Source organism: Apus apus, chromosome 3 (genome assembly GCF_020740795.1).
Source record: "Apus apus isolate bApuApu2 chromosome 3, bApuApu2.pri.cur, whole genome shotgun sequence".
Classification (NCBI taxonomy): Eukaryota; Metazoa; Chordata; class Aves; order Apodiformes; family Apodidae; genus Apus; species Apus apus.
The window spans coordinates 38,086,392-38,105,099 of record NC_067284.1 but is presented as its reverse complement, the minus strand read 5'-3'; the positions used below and the strand labels follow the sequence as shown (position 1 = coordinate 38,105,099).

The following is an 18,708-nucleotide window of genomic DNA, read 5'->3' as shown; positions in this document are numbered from 1 at the left end:
TCCCAAGTTCTGAGACTTTGCAGTAGCCTTTGTGTTTCAGGTTGACTTTAGACAGCAAAAATAAGAGTAGCTATAAGATCGAGGGGTGAAAAGGGAAATTTTTTGTTTCTTAAGATACCAAGATCTTGAATAATATTAAAGCAATATAGGAAGAAGTTTATTTGATTGTAATTGCCTGCATAGAATAACTAGCAGGGAGTTTGGAATAACTGACATAAGAGTGTAAACTGGATGTAGTTGGCAGTGGCTGGTTGGGAAGTTTCAGGCAGTTGGTATGTTAGCTTTAGTTTCTGAAACCATGTGAAAAGAATGAGGGAGATGATTGACTGAAAGGCAGTGGTTTTCAGATCACTTGTTTTGGAATAGGAACAAATTCTCTCAAATCCTAGTGGATCAGTGTTAAGGCCACCAGGTTATATTCAAGCTGGGTTGTTAACTGGAGTTTACTAGAAACTGTCCCATGCAGAAGGGATGCCTTGTCGGCAGGCAGGAGAATTTGATCTGAGCAGTAAGTACCAGAAGTAATTCTGCTAGCACTTAACTTCTGAAAGTCTGGATGGAAACATCTTAAAGCTGTTTGAGCTCCCCACTTGTGGAATCCTCTTCTAATTCTCATCTTGATGGATAAGCTCCTGCTTATTGTAAAACTAAGTAAAAACCACAAAAAAGTGAAACTTGGTTATTTGTATTAAATCCTTAGGTATTGACAATCAACCCATGACAAGTTGCCTCAAAACTTATAGTTAAAATGGATGTCTGAGCTGTTCTTAGCTTGCTGTCAAATGGAAATGAACCTACATGGATGTGTATAACCAGATTGTGAACTTGGCCACTGATAGTAAACTTAACGTTTAAAGTGGGAAGCCAGGGAATGGGAAAGTAAAGGACAGAACATGAAAACGGTGTCTGGTAACATAAAGACGTTTCTTAACTGTTTTCAGAACGAGAGAAACTAATTGTTTTAGCTCGTTAGGGAATGCTAGTGGTTGAGTTTTCAGTAGTTTTCTGATGTGCATGGGAGCAGCAGGGAGCAGGAAAGGACATAGAAGGAGAGTTGATACATTTGTATCCTCTGCTGTGATTCTCTCCACTCAAACAGTTAGAAATGAAGGTAAACATTAGCTTAGTAGATGTAATCTATTTTTTTTTTTTAATTAGCAGAGCTGCTTTTCATATAGGAGTCAGAAGAGTTTATTGATGAAAAAAAACCAGCCTATGCTAAATTACTAGTGTAAGTTACTGAAATAGCATAGCAAAGAGTTTGGCAGGCTGAGAAGGCTGGTGATAAACAAGTGGAGATGATAAATTACTTTTTAACAGTGGCAGTTAATTATTGGGGGGAGAAAATTTAAAAAGGTTACAGAGGAATTTCTATCACTGGGGAAAAAAGATCAGGATTTGATATTTTCTGAAAGTTAAGTTCTACTATAGCAGTTCCTCAAAGTAAGATTTAAGATCGTGGCATTTTGTGATCTGTTGCATGAAGGTCAGACTAGGGACCGCTGTTCGATGAGCTAAAACTGATCTCATTACTGAAAGAACCAGATGCTTTTCCAAGGATTGTCTGTTTTCCTAAGGCCTGATTTTTTTGGAATATCGCACACTTACATTTTGAATTATATTTAAATGCAGATGCACCTAACGCCTCTGAAAAGTGGACCATGGAGGAAGGGAGAAAAGCTGTGGAGCAGTTGGTTACATAGTGCACAGCGAGGCTGTGGAAGGTGTATGCTGATGGAGGGGAATCACAGAATCTTAGGGGTTGGAAGGGACCTCAAAAGATCATCTAGTCCAACCCCCCTGCCAGAGCAGGATCACCTAGACCACATCACACAGGAACACGTCCAGGTGCGTTTTGAATGTCTCCAGTGAAGGAGACTCCACAACCTCTCTGGGCAGCCTGTTCCAGTGCTCTGTCACTCTCACAGTAAAGAACTTTTTTCTGATGTTCTCGTGGAACCTCCTGTGTTTCAGTTTGCACCCCTTGCCCCTTGTCTTATCACTGGACATCACTGAAAAAAGCCTGGCTCCATCCTCCAGACACTCCCCCTTAACATATTTGTGAACATTGTTGAGGTCGCCCCTCAGTCTCCTCTCTTCCAAGCTAAAGAGACCCAGCTCCCTCAGCCTTTCCTCATAAGGGAGATGTTCCACTCCCTTCATCATCTTTGTGGCTCTGTGCTGGACTCTTTCAAGCAGTTCCCTGTCCTTCTTGAACTGAGGGGCCCAGAACTGGACACAATATTCCAGATGCAGCCTCACTGGGGCAGAATAGAGGGGAAGGAGAACCTCTCTTGACCTACTAACCACATCCTTCCTAATACACCCCAGGATGCCATTGGCCTTCTTAGCCACAAGGGCACATTGCTGGCTCATGGTCATCCTCCTGTCCACCAGGACCCCCAGGTCCCTTTCTCCTACACTGCTCTCCAGCAGGTCACCCCCCCAACCTGTACTGGTGCATGGGGTTGTTCTTCCCCAAATGCAAGACTCTACACTTGCCTTTGTTGAATTTCATCAAGTTTCTCCCCACCCAACTCTTCAGCCTGTCTAGGTCTCACTGAATGGCAGCACAACCTTTTGATGTGTCAGCCACTCCTCCCAATTTAGTGTCATCAGCAAACTTTTTGAGGGCACACTGTTCCCTCATCCAGGTCGTTGATGAAAGTATTGAACAGTACCGGTCCCAGTACTGACCCTTGAGGGACTCCACTAGTCGCAGACCTTCAACTAGATTTTGACCCATTGACCACAACTCACTGACTTCTTCCTTTCAACCAGTTCAAGGGAAGGGGAAGCATGTTGGGAGAATTAATGGAGAGAGTTATCATATTTCTGCCAGGCATAATGAATGGAAATGTACCTGTGTGGTTAGCAAGTCTTCCAGAATCCACCAACTTACCGTGTTTGGGGTAGTCTGAACTTCCCCAGGTCATGCCAGCTGCCTGTTGGGTCTTTTTCTTTCTGAGAACAGGTGCCCTGTGAAGTTACTCTGGGTGCCTGCAGGGGATTGCAGCTCACTGCCGATGATTTTAATAGTGCATCTTGTCCCCGGGTAGAGGGCTGGACAGTTCAGTGTTTCCTAGGAGAACTGTCCACCAAACAGAAGGACCTTTTGCCCTTTCCCCCACCCAGGTTTCTGGGACCTGTTATCTGAATACCTGTGGAGCAGTCCTCTGCAGCACCCACGTGTCTTGGTGCTCGCTTGTGATCTCTGCCAACAGGGAAGAGGCAGGATTTTCTATTTGTATTTTCAGACATGAGGTTTACATTTGCACAATTTTTATCTCTTTAATGCAGAAATATTCATAAGCCAAGTACATAAGGAGCAGCAGAGAGTGCATTTGAAATGATTGCAAATGTTTTCATCTCCAAGCAGAGGCTTGGGAGTCATTCTCAGGGAGTCTGCATAACTCAAGCTCGTATCCTTAAGGCAGGCTTTTAATTTCTCTTCTTCAACGACTTCCCATATTGTGCTGGAAATACGCTGTTGGAGGTTAACCTAAATGTTCTAAAAAGCAGAACTGCTTTCACCTCCATTTAAATAATAGCACAAAGTTAAACCAGATCTCTCTTACTTTGTTACACTCTCACTCCCAGCTTTCCACAGTGACGTTTTCTCACGTCTCGTCAGTCTATCATGATGTCTGTGATGAGACTCAGCAGGTCGTGCTTGGGAGCAGTAGCAACCCATGTGTATACTGAGCTGCTCTTTTCTATGCTCCTGAGGAGCTGCGTGATGGAGTGCTGGCAGTCAGCAACACATCAGATGCTGATGTTATCCCTGTACACAAAAACAGGGCAATGTCCTATATCTTTGGATTCTTCATTATTTTTGTCTGTATTTTTTACCTATGACCTCATGATCGCCAACAAATAGACAAGGCAGCATGCCATGTGTTACGAAGAGACAAAGTCCTGGTCAACTTGTATGGCATAGCCTTCCCAAGCAAGCTGCTCTATGTTCAAGAAGCAAAATCAATAAAGGAAAACAGCATATGTAGTGTTAACAGTTTTCTAAAATTCATGTGTCTCTCTTTGTGATGCCTAAGTATACATTCCCACAGCCTGAGAGGCTGATTTTCCTTACTCTTTATTGTGTTTGGTCCCTGATGTCGCAGATAGTCAGAAATTTTATGGGGGTAGTGTTGTTATAGATGCATTTACCTAATGACACACACCTGGACTGGGTTCAGAAGCAATGCTGTCTATCAGACCACAGAAAGGCCAGTGGGCAGCTTTTTTTTTCCACACATCTGGAAAATGCTGTGGAGACTACTTATACCCAAAGTGAGTTAAAATCCTTGTTAGCAGAGAAATGGTTGTGCAGGCTCTATCTACAAGGCACATGCACCTAGAATGGCTTTCTCTGTAGGCTTGGTACACTTTGGCAAACATCACCTTTCTTAAGTACTAGTCTCTACCTGCAGAAGTATGCATGTTTTTTGTCTGACACGAAGTTATCAGTTGATCTGAATCCTTCTTGTGTCTTCAGACAGCACCTGCAGTGAATGGCAGGAACTCTCTACCTTTACTGGACACCCTCTGCACATTGTCCCTGCTCACAGCACTGTACATCTCCTTTAAGCATCCCTTCTGATCACAGCATTCAATATAGTCTTCTAAGTCACTCCTCCTTAATGGGTGCCCAGTGACACGCTGCTTCAGCAATACTCTAGTTTCAGTACATTTCAATTGCTGACATATTGTTTCCAGCTAAGATTAAGAACTAAAGCACTGGGCTCTTGACTGCATCTCACTGTTTCTTAACAATAATGTGTCAAATTTTCCTCTTGACAGTTGGAGTGCATAAACTACCTCCCTCTGAAATTGAGTAGTGGGTTTTTTTGTTTGTTTGTTTCTTGTTTTTTTTTCCTCTTTTCCTAAACCTTAGTGACCTTTCCTCCTAGAAAGGAGGAAGATCTTTCCTCCTCTCACTTTTCAAGCAGATCCTTAGAAGGGAAGCTTTGAAAGCAGCAGCATGTATCTTTCCATCTTAAACACAAGAGCTGCTTAGCTACCTGGAGCTTGGCTCTCTTGGTGAGCCCTTATCCCCCCTGCCCCATCCCTGCAGGGCTTGTGTCTCTTGCTCTGTGTCCACCTGGTTCAAGTGCCAGCAAAAAAGTGGCAATGATTGTGCCCAGGACAATGTCTCCTCAAAAGGCTCCTGCTGTAGGGAGGCCCTTTGTCCTCACTTGGCTGGAGGGTTTTCTGGATATGCAGGCTCCTTTGCAGGTGCCATTGGCCAAAAATACCCCAATGCCCAAGTGTGGGTGTTATTTATCTTCCAGCTGTGTGCACAGCTGTGTGGGAAGCATGGCAGTGGGTCCTCTGTTGCTTTGACTGTGGTGGGAAAGGTCGCTTCACATTTTAGTGCAGCACATTCAGATGGTCTTCAGCTGTTAAACATGGAACATGTAGCATTGCTTGTGCCACTGCGAAGGAGCTAGAGCTGTGTTTTAAGGAGGAAGAAGTAAGTAAAGAGGGCATTTAAGTTCCTTGAAAATATTTGCAGTTTTTCATGTAGAAGCTGCAGTGTATGCATACTGCATGAATATCAGTAGGCACCTTCTTATTTAAATGTGCCTTAAATTACCTTCTCAATTTATATCAGAAGGAATTACTACCTTTTTTTGTATCAGTTCTTTGAACTAACTTGTCATTTTTGTCGAGGCCTTGTATTTTCTGGTGATCTCTTTATTCCTTTTGGAAGACTTCCTTGGAAAATAACTAGTGAAGAGTAACAATCAGAGAATTGAGAACAGAGAAAAGTTGTTCAAGGTGTAGATATTTCAGAATAATGTGCCTGGACTTGCATTGATCTGTGAATTGCTATTCTTCAGTAGCAGGAAGAAGTTTCACTAATGAAGGAGAACAACTGGTTATGATGGGTGACAGCTGCCTTCTTGTTTCAGGTGGCTTCAGCAATACAGAAGGTGGAAGCCAAATAAAAATATGATTCAGTAGAGGAAAAATATGCAGAAGTAGAGATGAGAGCTTGGCAAGAGGGTGTGAGTGAGGTGGGAAGCAAAACAGAAAAACAGACACCTAAGATGGTGGGATATTGTAGGGGATTTTTGGGGTGTTCTTTTTTGCTTGTTTTGGTTTCACTGGGGTTTTTCTCTTCTAATATGGTAGCAGTCCACTACCCAAATCTGACCAGGGAATGTTTCTGTCTAAGCTGCCACTTTTTTCTCAGTGAGATAGGTCTGGTCAGATGCTTAAAAACCTTTTTGTGGATGTGTACCCCAGCTGCTACAGGAGGCAATTGGACTGGGATAATGTCTGTTCCTAGAAGGCTGCTGCAGCCTCTGGAAAGTGCTGGGATGTCAGAGTGTGTGGAGGTTGTCCCGAAACAAGCATCCAGCCCCTGTGGTGGTGGGGTTCACCTGTGCTTGACAGCAGCTGAAAGAAAGACTTTTCATTTTAAAGTAATAATTTTAGTGTGAATGCTGTTTAGGTCACTTTGAGAGCCATGAGAAGAGACAGAAAAGTGCATGTGGAGACTCAATTAAATCATCCTATACACAATTCTGCACAGAACAGCATTACTGAAAGTTATTGAAACATAAATTTAGAAAGTAGAAACGGAAAAAATTGTTCAGATGAACTGATTTGTCTTTCTCAATCCCCCTCTACTAGACCAAGCAGGGCTTTCAGATTCCTGAGGTCTCTCTGCCTCTCTAGAATGACTTAAGTGATATTTACTGTACTCCATCTCTGTGAAGATAGTTGGTATTAGGCCTCATTCACTGATAAGGGAACTATCCCAGGAAGCCTTGTTTGCTTGATTTTTTATCACTACTCTGATTAGGTTATGCCAAGTGGTAACTCTTCTCTCCTGACTTTATTGTGTTTCAGATTCTTGTAAGCTACCTTCAGGTTTTCACTCCTTGGTCTGGTGCTTGTCTAGACTGAAGCAATATAGTTTTATTTCCTCTAATAAATCTGTCATAGAGACATAGGACTGGAATGTCCTAAAACAGCAGTGACATACTCGATGATGTGGAAAAATATAACCAGTATATTTTAAGGAAACCCTCATTATGTCATTACACAAATTAACGGGGTTTTTGCATCTTTGGGTTGTTTGGGTTTTTTTTGCATTTGATTTTCCTTCCTTCATCTCAAAAAGGATATTGCGGGAGAAGAAAAACTAATGAGAAGGGCAGCCTGTGGGATCAGAGAAATATGAGTCTAAAGTATGCTAGTGTTAGTCAACCTGAAAAAATAAAATAAGAGATGTTGGAAAACTGTGACATTGTGAATGGTATGCAGAAGACAAATAAACAATATTTATTTGTTCACCCCTAAAATAGTAACAGTTAGGATGCACAGTGAAATTAAACAAGTATGAAGTACAAGAAGAGAAGCACTACTTTATGTAGCACATCATGCTATTGTGGGATTCATTGGCATAAGACCAGTGTGGAGGGACTGGGCAGTTGAGTGGATGTTGCTTTTCTATCCTGGGAAATGCACAATTTCTAGAAGCCCAGAGAGCTAGCCAAGGGAAAGATTTCTCTATTTACATACTGCCTAAGTGTTTGGTAAGACACAGATTAATGAGGAAAATGGACTTTTGATCCAAGCATGCCATGCCTCTATTCTCTCAGGCTACTGAGTTTGTTTACCTGGTAGGCAGTGGTCAGTCCTGTGGCCCCTTGTTTACTTTAGCATTCCTGCTGGCCTTACCAGGTGTCAGCCTGACTGATGGCTTGGGAACTGTTGGGCAGGTTCTGCTGTCACTGCCAGCACTGCCAAATCTCACACTGATTTTGGCCAGCAGCAGGTTAGTCCGTAACACTGGTGTTGATGGGGTTATCTGACAGTGGCACATCATGTCAGCATGAGCAGCCTGGGTTTCTCTTGATGCTTCTTGGCCTATTTGGTCTACTTATATAGCTATTTACATAGTTGCAAAGATCTCCTATCATGTGTCAAGGTCTTTTGGATGATAAACTGACTGACCTCTTTGTCTTACTCTTTCAGTAGTTGTTTTCCAATTTATTCTTAGGTAATTCTCTTTTGTAAGGCTTCCCATAGTGTTGTAAAATGAAATATGAACAGTCTGCTAGGACACTGAGTTAGATACAAGTATATCAGAAAGGGCAGAAAAATTTCCATTCTAGACCTATTTGTTTTCAATAGATCTGTATTTTCTTTCCTGTTCTTATTTGACATTCTTCTTATCACTGCTCATTAATTTTACTATTTTTACCTAATTCTTATTTTACATGTTTCCTGAAATCACAGACAGGTTCAGTCCACCTACTCTGCCCTTTTCCTATTTGTGATGAAATTTGCATTAACACCTAGTCAGTTCTCATGCTTGTACAATCCCATCTTCAGTGTATATACAGTGCAGGAAAGCTTGGGAGGCAGAACTGTGAGTTACTTCACCACTTAGCAGATGTCCAAGTTCAAAAAGCCTGTGGAGAGGAGTGGATCTTCCATCTAGTTCTGTGTGAAAGAAACATGGTTTCTGAGGTCTCCCTCATGTCTGCATGTGCACTGGGTGCCTTTGGGACTACTACTGTAGAGCTAGCAGCTGCCTTCAGATCACATCAGAAAACACGTGGCTTCCTGAAGGAGAAATGAGAGAGGATAAAGGAACTGGAGAAATAGTATGTTGTGGTGTTTTGCTTGCTTTGGCAGGCTTTCCAGCCCCTCCACTGTAGCCACTCATGCAGAGCAAGGTTTGTGACCTTAGCCTCACTATGTGTACAGTAAGCGGGATTAGCAGTACCTGTCAGATTTAATGGATTCCTTGGATTTTTTTTCTCTGAAGGTTTAAACTTTTAAATTTACAATTTTAAAGCTTGATATGCACAATTAAAAATACAGAGCAGTTAAGATTTTCCACTATTCAAAGCGATACAGTGTTGTTTCTAATTGCCAAAACCTGCCAAGTAGTTACGCTCACTGTAAGGATGATGTCCAGAACCCCTTGTTGACGGGATTTAAAAAAGAAAAAAACACAGGAAGGAAAAAGCATCCAAACAAGAAGTGTCAGAGTTTGGGTTCAGAAGACAAGTAGGTTCACAGATGGTGGCTGCTTCTTTTGGCCTGTAGCTAAACAAGCTGCACAACATATATTCTTGTGTGTAGATATGGAAGGAAAGCAAACTGTCTAATTGTTAGGCTTATTTAGGATTTACTGGCAAAAGAAGGACTGTATTATGTTTGGTCTAAACTCAGCCTGTCTCTTGAGCTTACTCACTTTTGCTTGTCTGTGCAGTTTTGGGTTTTCCACTAAGTGTGAGTATCTAGCACACTCTTGTATTACACCATGGTTATGTTGGAGACCCTAGTAAACACAGACCCACAATCCTGTCAGTACCAAGAACTCCTTGCAGCACAGCATTTTGGGTTATAACTTTTCACTGGATCATAGTTTTCTATCATCAAAGTTGTGCAGCCAATTAGGAGGACCTGAAAAATAGTGTATTTTACAGGGGGAAGAGAGGGGTGTGAGAGAGGGGAACATCCTCTCCTAGGGAGGCATCTGTAAAGGAGGAAGTTGTCTGTATTGCTATAGTATTTTGTGTTCTTGTGCCATGGAGGCTTAGTGGTTGCTGTCATGGTCAGTGCTCAGTCACCATCACACCTTCCAAAGATAAAAGGTTTGGAAACAAAACATCATAACCTCTGCAGAGAAGCTGCTTCTGTTGCATATTGTTAATCATTCCCATCCACATAAGCTTCAACATTTTCACATTCAGCAGGTACAAAAATCTCTCCCTCTCTCTCTACATCTCTCTGTGTACATCTCTCTTTATTTTTAGTCCCCCACCAAGGTCTTACTGATGAATGTCTACTTAGTATGAAATAATTGTTCTTAACTGTTTCTGACTTTCTGTGCTGTTTTGTATCTAAGCAAATTTTAAGATACCTGAAAACTTGTCTACTTTTTTCTGGCTAGATCAAATTATTTACTACAAGGTGAAGTCTAGTTGTCTACCTTTTCTGTCTTTCTAGTAGTAGGTGACAGGCAGCTTAGGTAATTTGCCTGCATGGGTGTAATACATAGTTCTACTTATGCTGGAATAATTTAAGTGGTCTCCTGAGTAGCACAAAATAGTGTGAATTAATTTGTTATTAGGGGAGTTTCCTCAAGTGTGAGTATGGCTTTATTGGCTGTTGTACATAAATGATGCATTAAGGAAACATCCGTTTGCCACTTCTTTGTCTGCCACGTTGGCATTGTATTTCTGATGGTTTAATAATGTGCTCTGCTAATGTCATTACTTGTTTTGCTGTCCTTCAACGTAAACTGCTTTGAGTTTGATCAGAGAAAGATGGTGTGACAATGGTGGAAATGCAAATGGTCAGAAAAGGCAGCAAGAATGCTAAGTTATACTGTGTCTCCAGTCTCAGGGATGAAATGTCTGAGATTATTAAATGTCTGAGTGATGCCCTGTTCCAAAATGCTATCAGTGAAAAGCCAGCATCGTCCAGATCTTCATCTTCCTACCTCTGCCCTTCATGCCATATGTACTATTCACATGTCCATAAATTGTGTGTGTTTAGTCTCTATGTGCTTTCTGCCTTTGTTTGCGGGAAAAACATCTTTGCTATCATATAGCTGGCGCTTCTCATGACTGCAACCCCTGGCAAGTACTGGGTGGGGTACTCTTGCAGTAATACCTGGATGTTAAGGTGCATGCACCTGACTTTTGGGAGCCTCTCTTGACTGAAGGAAATGGTCTCTGTGTAGTCTCTGGAAGATGCTGAGGCAGCCCCAGCAGTAATCTTGATGTGGAAATGGGCTGGCAGAAAGGTCAGGTGCAGCACGATTCTGGGCCCCTCCTTTCTTCGTGTGTACATTACACTGGGGCAGTTGAGTCCTCGCCCTTCTTTTTACTATCTGCTCTTGCTCTCTGGAAATAGCAAAGGTTGCAGCAAAGCCTGAATGCAAGCCAGAAGTCCTGCGCCGCCGTTCCCTGTCCTTTCCTCCCTGACCTTCTTCTGGAGCTGCCAACTTGGACCACGAGAACAGTCCTCCCAGGAGGAGGGTCCTCCCCACTCCTGGGCCTGGCTGCTGGTTTTACTGTGCCCAGCCTTGCCTTGCCTTCTTGCCTCTCCTCCTCTCGGCTGGGCAGCAGGACCCTGCCAGAGGCAGCAGGACATTTCCAAGGGGCCAGGGCTGAGTGGGCTGGGCAAGTGGGGCAGCCATGTACATCCTGTCTCCACCCCAGCCCTGCTTCTGGAGCTGGGGCTGCGTGCCAACTTCGTACCCCCCAGGTAGGCAAGTCTGGGCTCAGGGTGAGGGAGGGAAGCCCTCTGGGACAGAATAATTTTCAGGGAGCAGGTGTCTTCCCTGACCCTCAGCTTTGGCTGCCCTCTGCTGTGGTAAGAATTGGAATAGCAACCCTGCTCCCACTCCAGAGAGCTCACCTCTGCCTTTCAGGTCATGCGTGGGTTTCTGCAGGCACAATGAGATTTGCAGACTGTAGCTGATGGAAAAGGTCTTACTCGTAAGCTTTATGCTTTGTAATACTTGACTGTATACTGTATGCATGCACTTTTTGCAGGACTCTTAGCATACTTATACCTTCTGGGTTTAAGATAGTATTTAAATATACTGGTGGTAAAGTGGTGATTAACCAGTATTTGTTGTGATCAATACTGATGCAGTATCAGTGCATACATTAATCTGCTGGTTTCTGCCTCAGCCTTGGTAGCAGCACATCACACAAAGTACTTGTATCCAACAGCTGAATTGTGTAGGAATCACAGAAAAAACATGGGTGCACTTCTGTGTTCACATTGTTTCACGTATGCATTACTCTTGCAGAGTTCCTGAGTGATTACTAGACGTACTAGACTTGCTGAAGTTATGCTTGCCTTGCAATGCATGTTTAAGGTGTAACAGATTTTTTTTTATGTGCCCTCTTGTACCTGTTCACAGCTGTAATTTGTACATACTGTACAGCTCTTTAAAAACATGTTGCTAGGCAAACATTTTGAAAGTCAATTATTGAATCTTTTCTTTTTTCTCTTCAGATGACAATCAAAACAAATCCAATGAAAAGAAAGAGAAAAAAATGGTTTCTCAGAAACCCCATGGTACCATAGAATATACTGTGAGTACTGATGTGTGCTTTGTTTATGTCTGCTTTTTGGAAGTGGAGTTGTTGAGGTCGAGAGGGAGGCAGTGGCACAAAACTGAAAGCACTAAGTGAATACTGGCTGCAGTTTGTGCCTGTTTCAATGAGGATTGCTCCGAATATCATTGTGTGGGAAGAACTGAACTGACACCCTCAACCACTGCTCAACCCTTTGCCTCTTTTCACAGCTGCCAGTCCTTTTTCACTCTAGCACCATGGCTCTTTAATAGAATAATAGATTTTGTTATTCTGAAGAATGCCTCCATTCCCCATTGCTTAGGTCATCAAGTGGTTGGCCTGAACTCGGTCCTGAGATGATGAGAGACCTTTTAAGCTGGAGCAGGGTGGCAGTGTGCTGCTGCAGCAGCTCAGAGGACTGGCTCTGCCCAGAAGGTTTCTGTGAGCTGGCCAGGTCCCTGAACCCCACGCTCCATTACACAGAGTGACTGTGGAAGGCGAGTGTCGCAGCTGGGAGCAGCACAAAGATCTGACATGCTGCGACTGCTGAAGGGGCAATGAACTTTCCAGTGCATGTCCCTTCCCCACTTGCCAAACCAGTCCTAAATAAGGTGGTGCTGATAAAAAGTTTTATGAGGAAAGGAGAGGGTCATCTGTAACACCTCTCCATTTTATCTACTGTATAGTATGAGATAATATTGTTTTCTTTTTATTGATACTGGCTTATCATGTGAGCTTTTAAACAGTAGCTGTGTTGAGATCATCAAATCTATTCTCTGCAAGCAGTCTGTTAGATGGTTTTAGTTCAGCTGGTGTGTTCCTTGTGTTCACTATGATATCTTAAAGCTTCAACTCTTTCTTCAGGCTGGAAATCAGGACACCATAAACAGCATAGCATTAAAGTTTAACATCACCCCAAACAAGCTTGTGGAGCTCAATAAGCTTTTCACACAGACGATTGTGCCAGGCCAGGTAAATATTTTATTTTTTTTAATACCTGAAACCTGATTATTTGCTATGTATTTAAAAGCTTTTTACTTCTTTCACATATCTTTTAGGTACTTGGATACAAGGATAATGGACGGTAATTTAAATGCTTCAAAGGGTAGCTCACTAGATCATTACCTGGAGTTGGGGGGGAGCTTTGTAATTGCCATATCTGATTTCTGTTATTTATTTGCTGTCAGTAAAGCTTAAAGATAACTGAAGCTCAAGAGGTAGCTGTTGCAAGGGAGTTGGATTCTTGAAAAGCCTAGATAAATGCTATATATAATACATTAGAGGCTTAGAGAGTTAGATACAGTAATTGAATGGCTCTTTGCCATTATGTTGGGGATGAGTCAGTCTCCTATAAGATGAAAAATAAATGGAGATAAGACTGCTTTTGGGAAAGTCAGGTAATGGAAATGCAAATGTGAAGGCTGACACCTGGTTCCTGAAGAGCCGATGTCTGCTTCTGCTTCATGCACATGAAGAGATTGAAGTGTCCTGATTTGCAGATGGGAAGACTGAGACACAGAATGATTATATGACTTGCCTAAAAATATCTGGTGGACAAAAGCTGGCATAAGCAAAATGCTTTTGTTTTTCTGAACATTTTAAGTTTAAAACTAAACAGTGAACATTTTTTAACATTAGAAGTATATTTCTTTGCTCTGATACTTGCCAGAAATGACGCTGTTTTTATTTGGAGTGGAGGTCCAAAGCTGTACTTCAGTTTTAGTACTGCTGTACTGAAAATCTGGGATGTTCAGTGCAAGTAAATGAGGAAATTCAAACAAAGCATTATATTTTTATATATGCTTGTATTAGTGTGAGGGATTTTTTTCTTTTAAATGCAATACGTGATGCTAAAATGGTGGTTCATATAAAGATTTTTTTCTTAAATTTGGAATTGCAAGTAGGTTTTGGGAAACAGACAACCTACAGTGAAGTCTTATAAACTTCTAGCACTAAAAATCCCCCATCTTCAGCAATGGTCTTCTCTTTGGACAAGAATTTGCTGTTACAGTTAATGACTGTTCATAGTCATCGTAGAATCACAAAATGGTTTATGTTGGAAGGGACCTTAATGATCATCTAATTCCAAAGCCCCTGCATGGGCAGAAAGACCTCCCACTAGATCAGGTTGCTCAGAGCCCTATCCAACCTGGCCTTGAGCACTTCCAGGGATGGGGCAATCCGCAAATTCCCTGGGTAACCAGTTCCAGTGTCTCACCACCCTCACACTAGTTGTTTTACAGTTACTTGTTTTGTAGTTGCAATAGTGGCAATACAACCTGGGATTCTAACTTCAGGGAAAAAAAAGAAGGTTCTCATTCTGTGGAAGATGTTTCATTTTCTTGCCTGTGCTGGAAAACAAAATGATCCTAGAATGAGTTAGTCCTGCATGTGCTCTGCCACCTCCACCTATGAATAAGTATTTTTTGAGGAGCACATTGCAATCATGAGTGATCAGTATTGGGTTGTCTTTCTAGCAGAACATAGTATTTGTAACAGCTTTTTGAAGCTTGTGCCTTACTGTTTTAACATGTGTTTGTACTTAGATTCTTTTTGTGCCTGAAACAAGCACTGTGAGGTTGTCTTTCAGTCCCGGTGCTCCTGTTTCTCCTTCATCATCAGATGCCGAATATGATAAACTCCCTGTAAGTCACACCTTGGTTCACTGGTCTTAAATTCACAAGATAATTTCTGATTCTGAAGCTGAGATTCAAGGCTGTATAAATAGCAGTTTTTGAGGTTACAGTTCTGACCTCGTGTATAGCGTATTGAGTAACACTGATTTTCATTTGTTGTACTACAAAATTTACAATCTATTTTAAATATTCCAAATTAAGGGAATTGTCTGACCACAGAAACCAAGTGTACAAGTTTATTTGGGCCCAAAGTCTATCAAAGCATTTGAAAGCAGTGTAAAAGCATTAAAGCAATTAAATGTTTCAAATCTGTAACTAATGAAAATGAAAGTGGAGAGAAGCCTGACGTGAATAACTGTGTTTAATCTTCGTCTTATACCTCTGTGCCATCTTATACCCACGTGCATGGGTCATAACTCCAGTGCACTGTGAGGAGAGGGCTTCAGTGTAGATAAAGTGGCAGGACTGCCCCTCTCTTAATGAGAGAACCTCAGTGAAATTCATTGAGCTGATTAGCCTTGGCATTTTTTTTTATTATTTTTTTGCCTGTTATTTGAAGGTTTTTTTGTAATGGTACAAGATTTTTCTTGCATACAGGATACTGTCGGAAATGTGCATACATACGGATGTACGTATGTACATGACCACCACTTTTCTGTAACCAAAAGGGAAATAATTGGTTGAACCTGACCTTTTACTTCCCCAGAATCTAAAAGTATATGATTCTGGTCCTGTTGTTGTGCACTAAACTTTTACTTTTTTTAAGGATGCTGATTTGGCAAGAAAGGCCTTCAAACCAGTTGAGAGAGTCCTGTCCTCTACCTCAGAAGAGGATGAACCTGTGGTGGTCAAATTTTTAAAAATGAATTGTCGTTACTTCACAGATGGAAAGGTAGGTGGAACCTGTCTTTTGGTCATTGTTTGATATTCTTTAAAAGCGAAATCTGTTTGGATAAATGAGAGATCAATATTAGGGGAGTTAAACATTATTCATGCTTGTAAAGAATATAAATGTTATGGTGGCTTTATCTAGCACAGCTGTGTTTATTGGTACCTTGGTAATATGCTGCATCATTTTGTTCTTTCAAGTGTTTAATCTGTTATGATAATTGCTGTATGGAAGAACAGCTTAATTCCCATCTTCATTCCCTTAACCTTGTTGTACCAGAGTTATCTGTTTAAGAGGGTATTGTTAGATACGTAGAGAAAACTGCACTTTAGAGTTCTGACGTGTCAGAATTAGTTGCCTGGTTCCATCAAGTTGTGCAACAGCTTTAAGAAACAAGCACATGCCTATCTATTTCATGTATGACTTTAAGCTAAATTTTAACTGTTTCCAGAGAAGTGTTAGCAAACATGTCCATGTTGCTTCTGCAGTTGCTAATGAATGTCATATGATCCATAATAAAAAGATAAATACTGCATGATCAACCTTCTCTTCCTTTTTCTTGCAAGCATTCTTGTAACATACGTATTCCCACTGGGACTGCAACTCTAACTTTTATAGCAACTGTTTTAGAAACGAAGGCACAAAGCTTGGGCAGTATTTTAACCCTCTTTTCTTCTCGAGGTTGCAAGACCCTGTCTTCTTGAAGTATCTCCTTAAATATATCTACTCTTGTTGACTCTGGTTTCAGTTAGATGTCTGCATGTTTTGGTTTTCAAGTCCTCTGGAACTGATAACACTGGAGTTGCTAACCGTTACAGTTTAAACATGTTTTTCCCTTAGTCCTGACTTCTGTAAGATGGATGTGTTTACACCTACAGTTTTTGGCTTCTTTTCTCTTTGAGTGGTTGTAAACTGTATTTAACCACTCTGCAATTTTTCAGCCCACTATTTTGTGGAAAGTAATAGAGGGCTACTTGATGTGATGCATGTAAATTAGGGCAATACTGTCACTTTGTTATGTGATGCTTGCTGAGTGCAGAGGATAAGATTGCCAAATTTATGGCTGTAGGACTGAAAAAACTACCTACAGTGCGTGTAATTGCTGTTGATTTGTGGCTCTTGTTTCTCAGATGTCATAATTTACACACATTTTGTAACTTGTCTGGAAGAGTGGGTGCAAACAAAGACATTGGAAACCTCATTTTTTAAACCTTGAAACATGGTCAATTGCCGTAAGTTGAATGCTGACTAATGGTTGATGCAGCCACTTAAATTCATGGGTAGAGCACATTTTGAAGAATTAAACGTGTCTTCTACAGCTGAACAAAATATTCTTGGGTCAGTGGTTGAAGCTGCTTCTGGATCAGGGAGAAGCTGTTTTGTATCAGGTCCCTAGATATAGAAGTTTTTTGCATGTACCTCTGGGAGAGTAGATTGGGGGGAACTGTAATGTAGCTTAGCATAGTAACTTTGACATTTCCATCAGTAAGACTGCTTTCAGGTGTGCTGGTTGCATGTATGGGATGAAGGTGGCTGCATCTAGAATAAAGTGGTACTTTGAATTTTTATTATTTTTAAATCCACTAACTCATTTTGTCTGAGATTGATTAACGATCTGCAGTTTTAGCTTGTAGCAGCCAGCACTGAAAGTTGAATAGTTCAGATGTTTTTCCTTATCAGCCAGGACCTTGGGTGTCACTAAGCAATCTTTTTCTTTACTCTTCTTACAATGTCTGACTTGATGAAACTGGAACCCAGAATGATTTGTTAGCAAACATTGTGTGACAGGGTATAAAGAGGCAGGAGGGGGGCTTTTCTTTTTAGCATAGCAGCCTAAAATCCAGTATCGAATGACAAGTGAATTACATGTGACATGCTAACTCTTTCTTCTCTTTTAGGGCGTAGTGGGAGGAGTGATGATAGTAACTCCAAACAATATCATGTTTGACCCACACAAGTCTGATCCTCTGGTAATTGAGAATGGCTGTGAAGAATATGGACTCATCTGCCCCATGGAGGAGGTTGTCTCAATAGCTCTCTACAATGACATCTCTCACATGAAGATTAAAGATGCATTGCCATCGTAAGAAGTGTTCTTCCCTGAACTTATATTTGCAGTTTCTCAGTAAGGGTCATAGAAAAGGAGTGGGGAAGAAGTGGGGGGGAAGCCTATTAGTGCAGCATAATAAAACAAATAAGGGAAGGAAGATGCCAGCAAAGGAATGATTTGCTTGTATTGTCCTTGCACTGCCTTTTTAGAACACTTCAGTGGCAGTAAAGAGAAAGAGGTCATGAATATGAGTACCAAAGTGCAAAGGAGACCAGTAAAAACTGGGAATTAAAAGCATAGGTGGCTTGCCATGGTTGGGCTCTTGCTCTGACCTGTCTCTGGGGTTATTGCAGTGGAAGTGAAGAGGGGTAGATTTGGACCATTTGTTGTGTTACCAGGACTGGTCTGAGAGGAGCATTTAAAACTTTTGAAGATAACAGCAACTTAACGGCCATTTTCAGTATTTGCAGAAATGCCAGCCTGTGGAGTACTTCAGAACCAGAAATACATTGATAGTTTGCATTTATAATACAAATGCACATATATATTTTTACATATATCACATATAATTATTTATTAATAATTTATTAATATTTATTAAATATTTGTTAGTATTTGTTAATTACTATTATATTTATAACGTATAACAGACTTCCTAGGGTGGGCTGCTTTCATTTATGCCTAGTCTAGGCACTGCTTATGCATTTGTTCTAAACAGGGTTTTGTCCTTTCAGGCAAAAACTTTTTGATCAGTGAAATTCACCTACTTCACTCTATTTTTTCATTTCAAGTAAAATTTTCCAGATATTTGTGTTATGCTCATTATTAGAGTGTCTGGTAACTTGTTAGTAACTTTTAAGTGATGAGAGTGTTGTATTCTCATTCAACTCAAGACTTTTTAGCAGTAATGAAGAGCTCAAGTTTTATGATGTTAAGTTTTTAAGAATTTTCCACTTTGAAATGTTTTATGATTGTCCTTCCTTAAGAAGAAATCTTTAGGGAGGTCTGAATTCAAACAGTACATTTGAGTAATGGAGAAAAATAAAAGGAAAAAACCCGTAG

At 41.1% G+C, this 18,708-nt stretch overlaps 1 protein-coding gene across 10 annotated transcripts in view; it reads left to right on the top strand.

The window, feature by feature from the left end:
* NCOA7 (nuclear receptor coactivator 7) overlaps positions 1–18,708 on the top strand; it is a 91,326-nt gene that overhangs the window by 51,978 nt on the left and 20,640 nt on the right. For all 10 annotated transcript variants that reach the window (XM_051613013.1, XM_051613014.1, XM_051613018.1 and 7 more), the window contains 5 exons: positions 12,010–12,089; positions 12,936–13,043; positions 14,618–14,716; positions 15,474–15,599; positions 17,495–17,679. In XM_051613013.1, the coding sequence (XP_051468973.1) occupies positions 12,010–12,089; positions 12,936–13,043; positions 14,618–14,716; positions 15,474–15,599; positions 17,495–17,679 (598 nt within the window). The remainder of the gene's footprint in view (positions 1–12,009; positions 12,090–12,935; positions 13,044–14,617; positions 14,717–15,473; positions 15,600–17,494; positions 17,680–18,708) is intronic.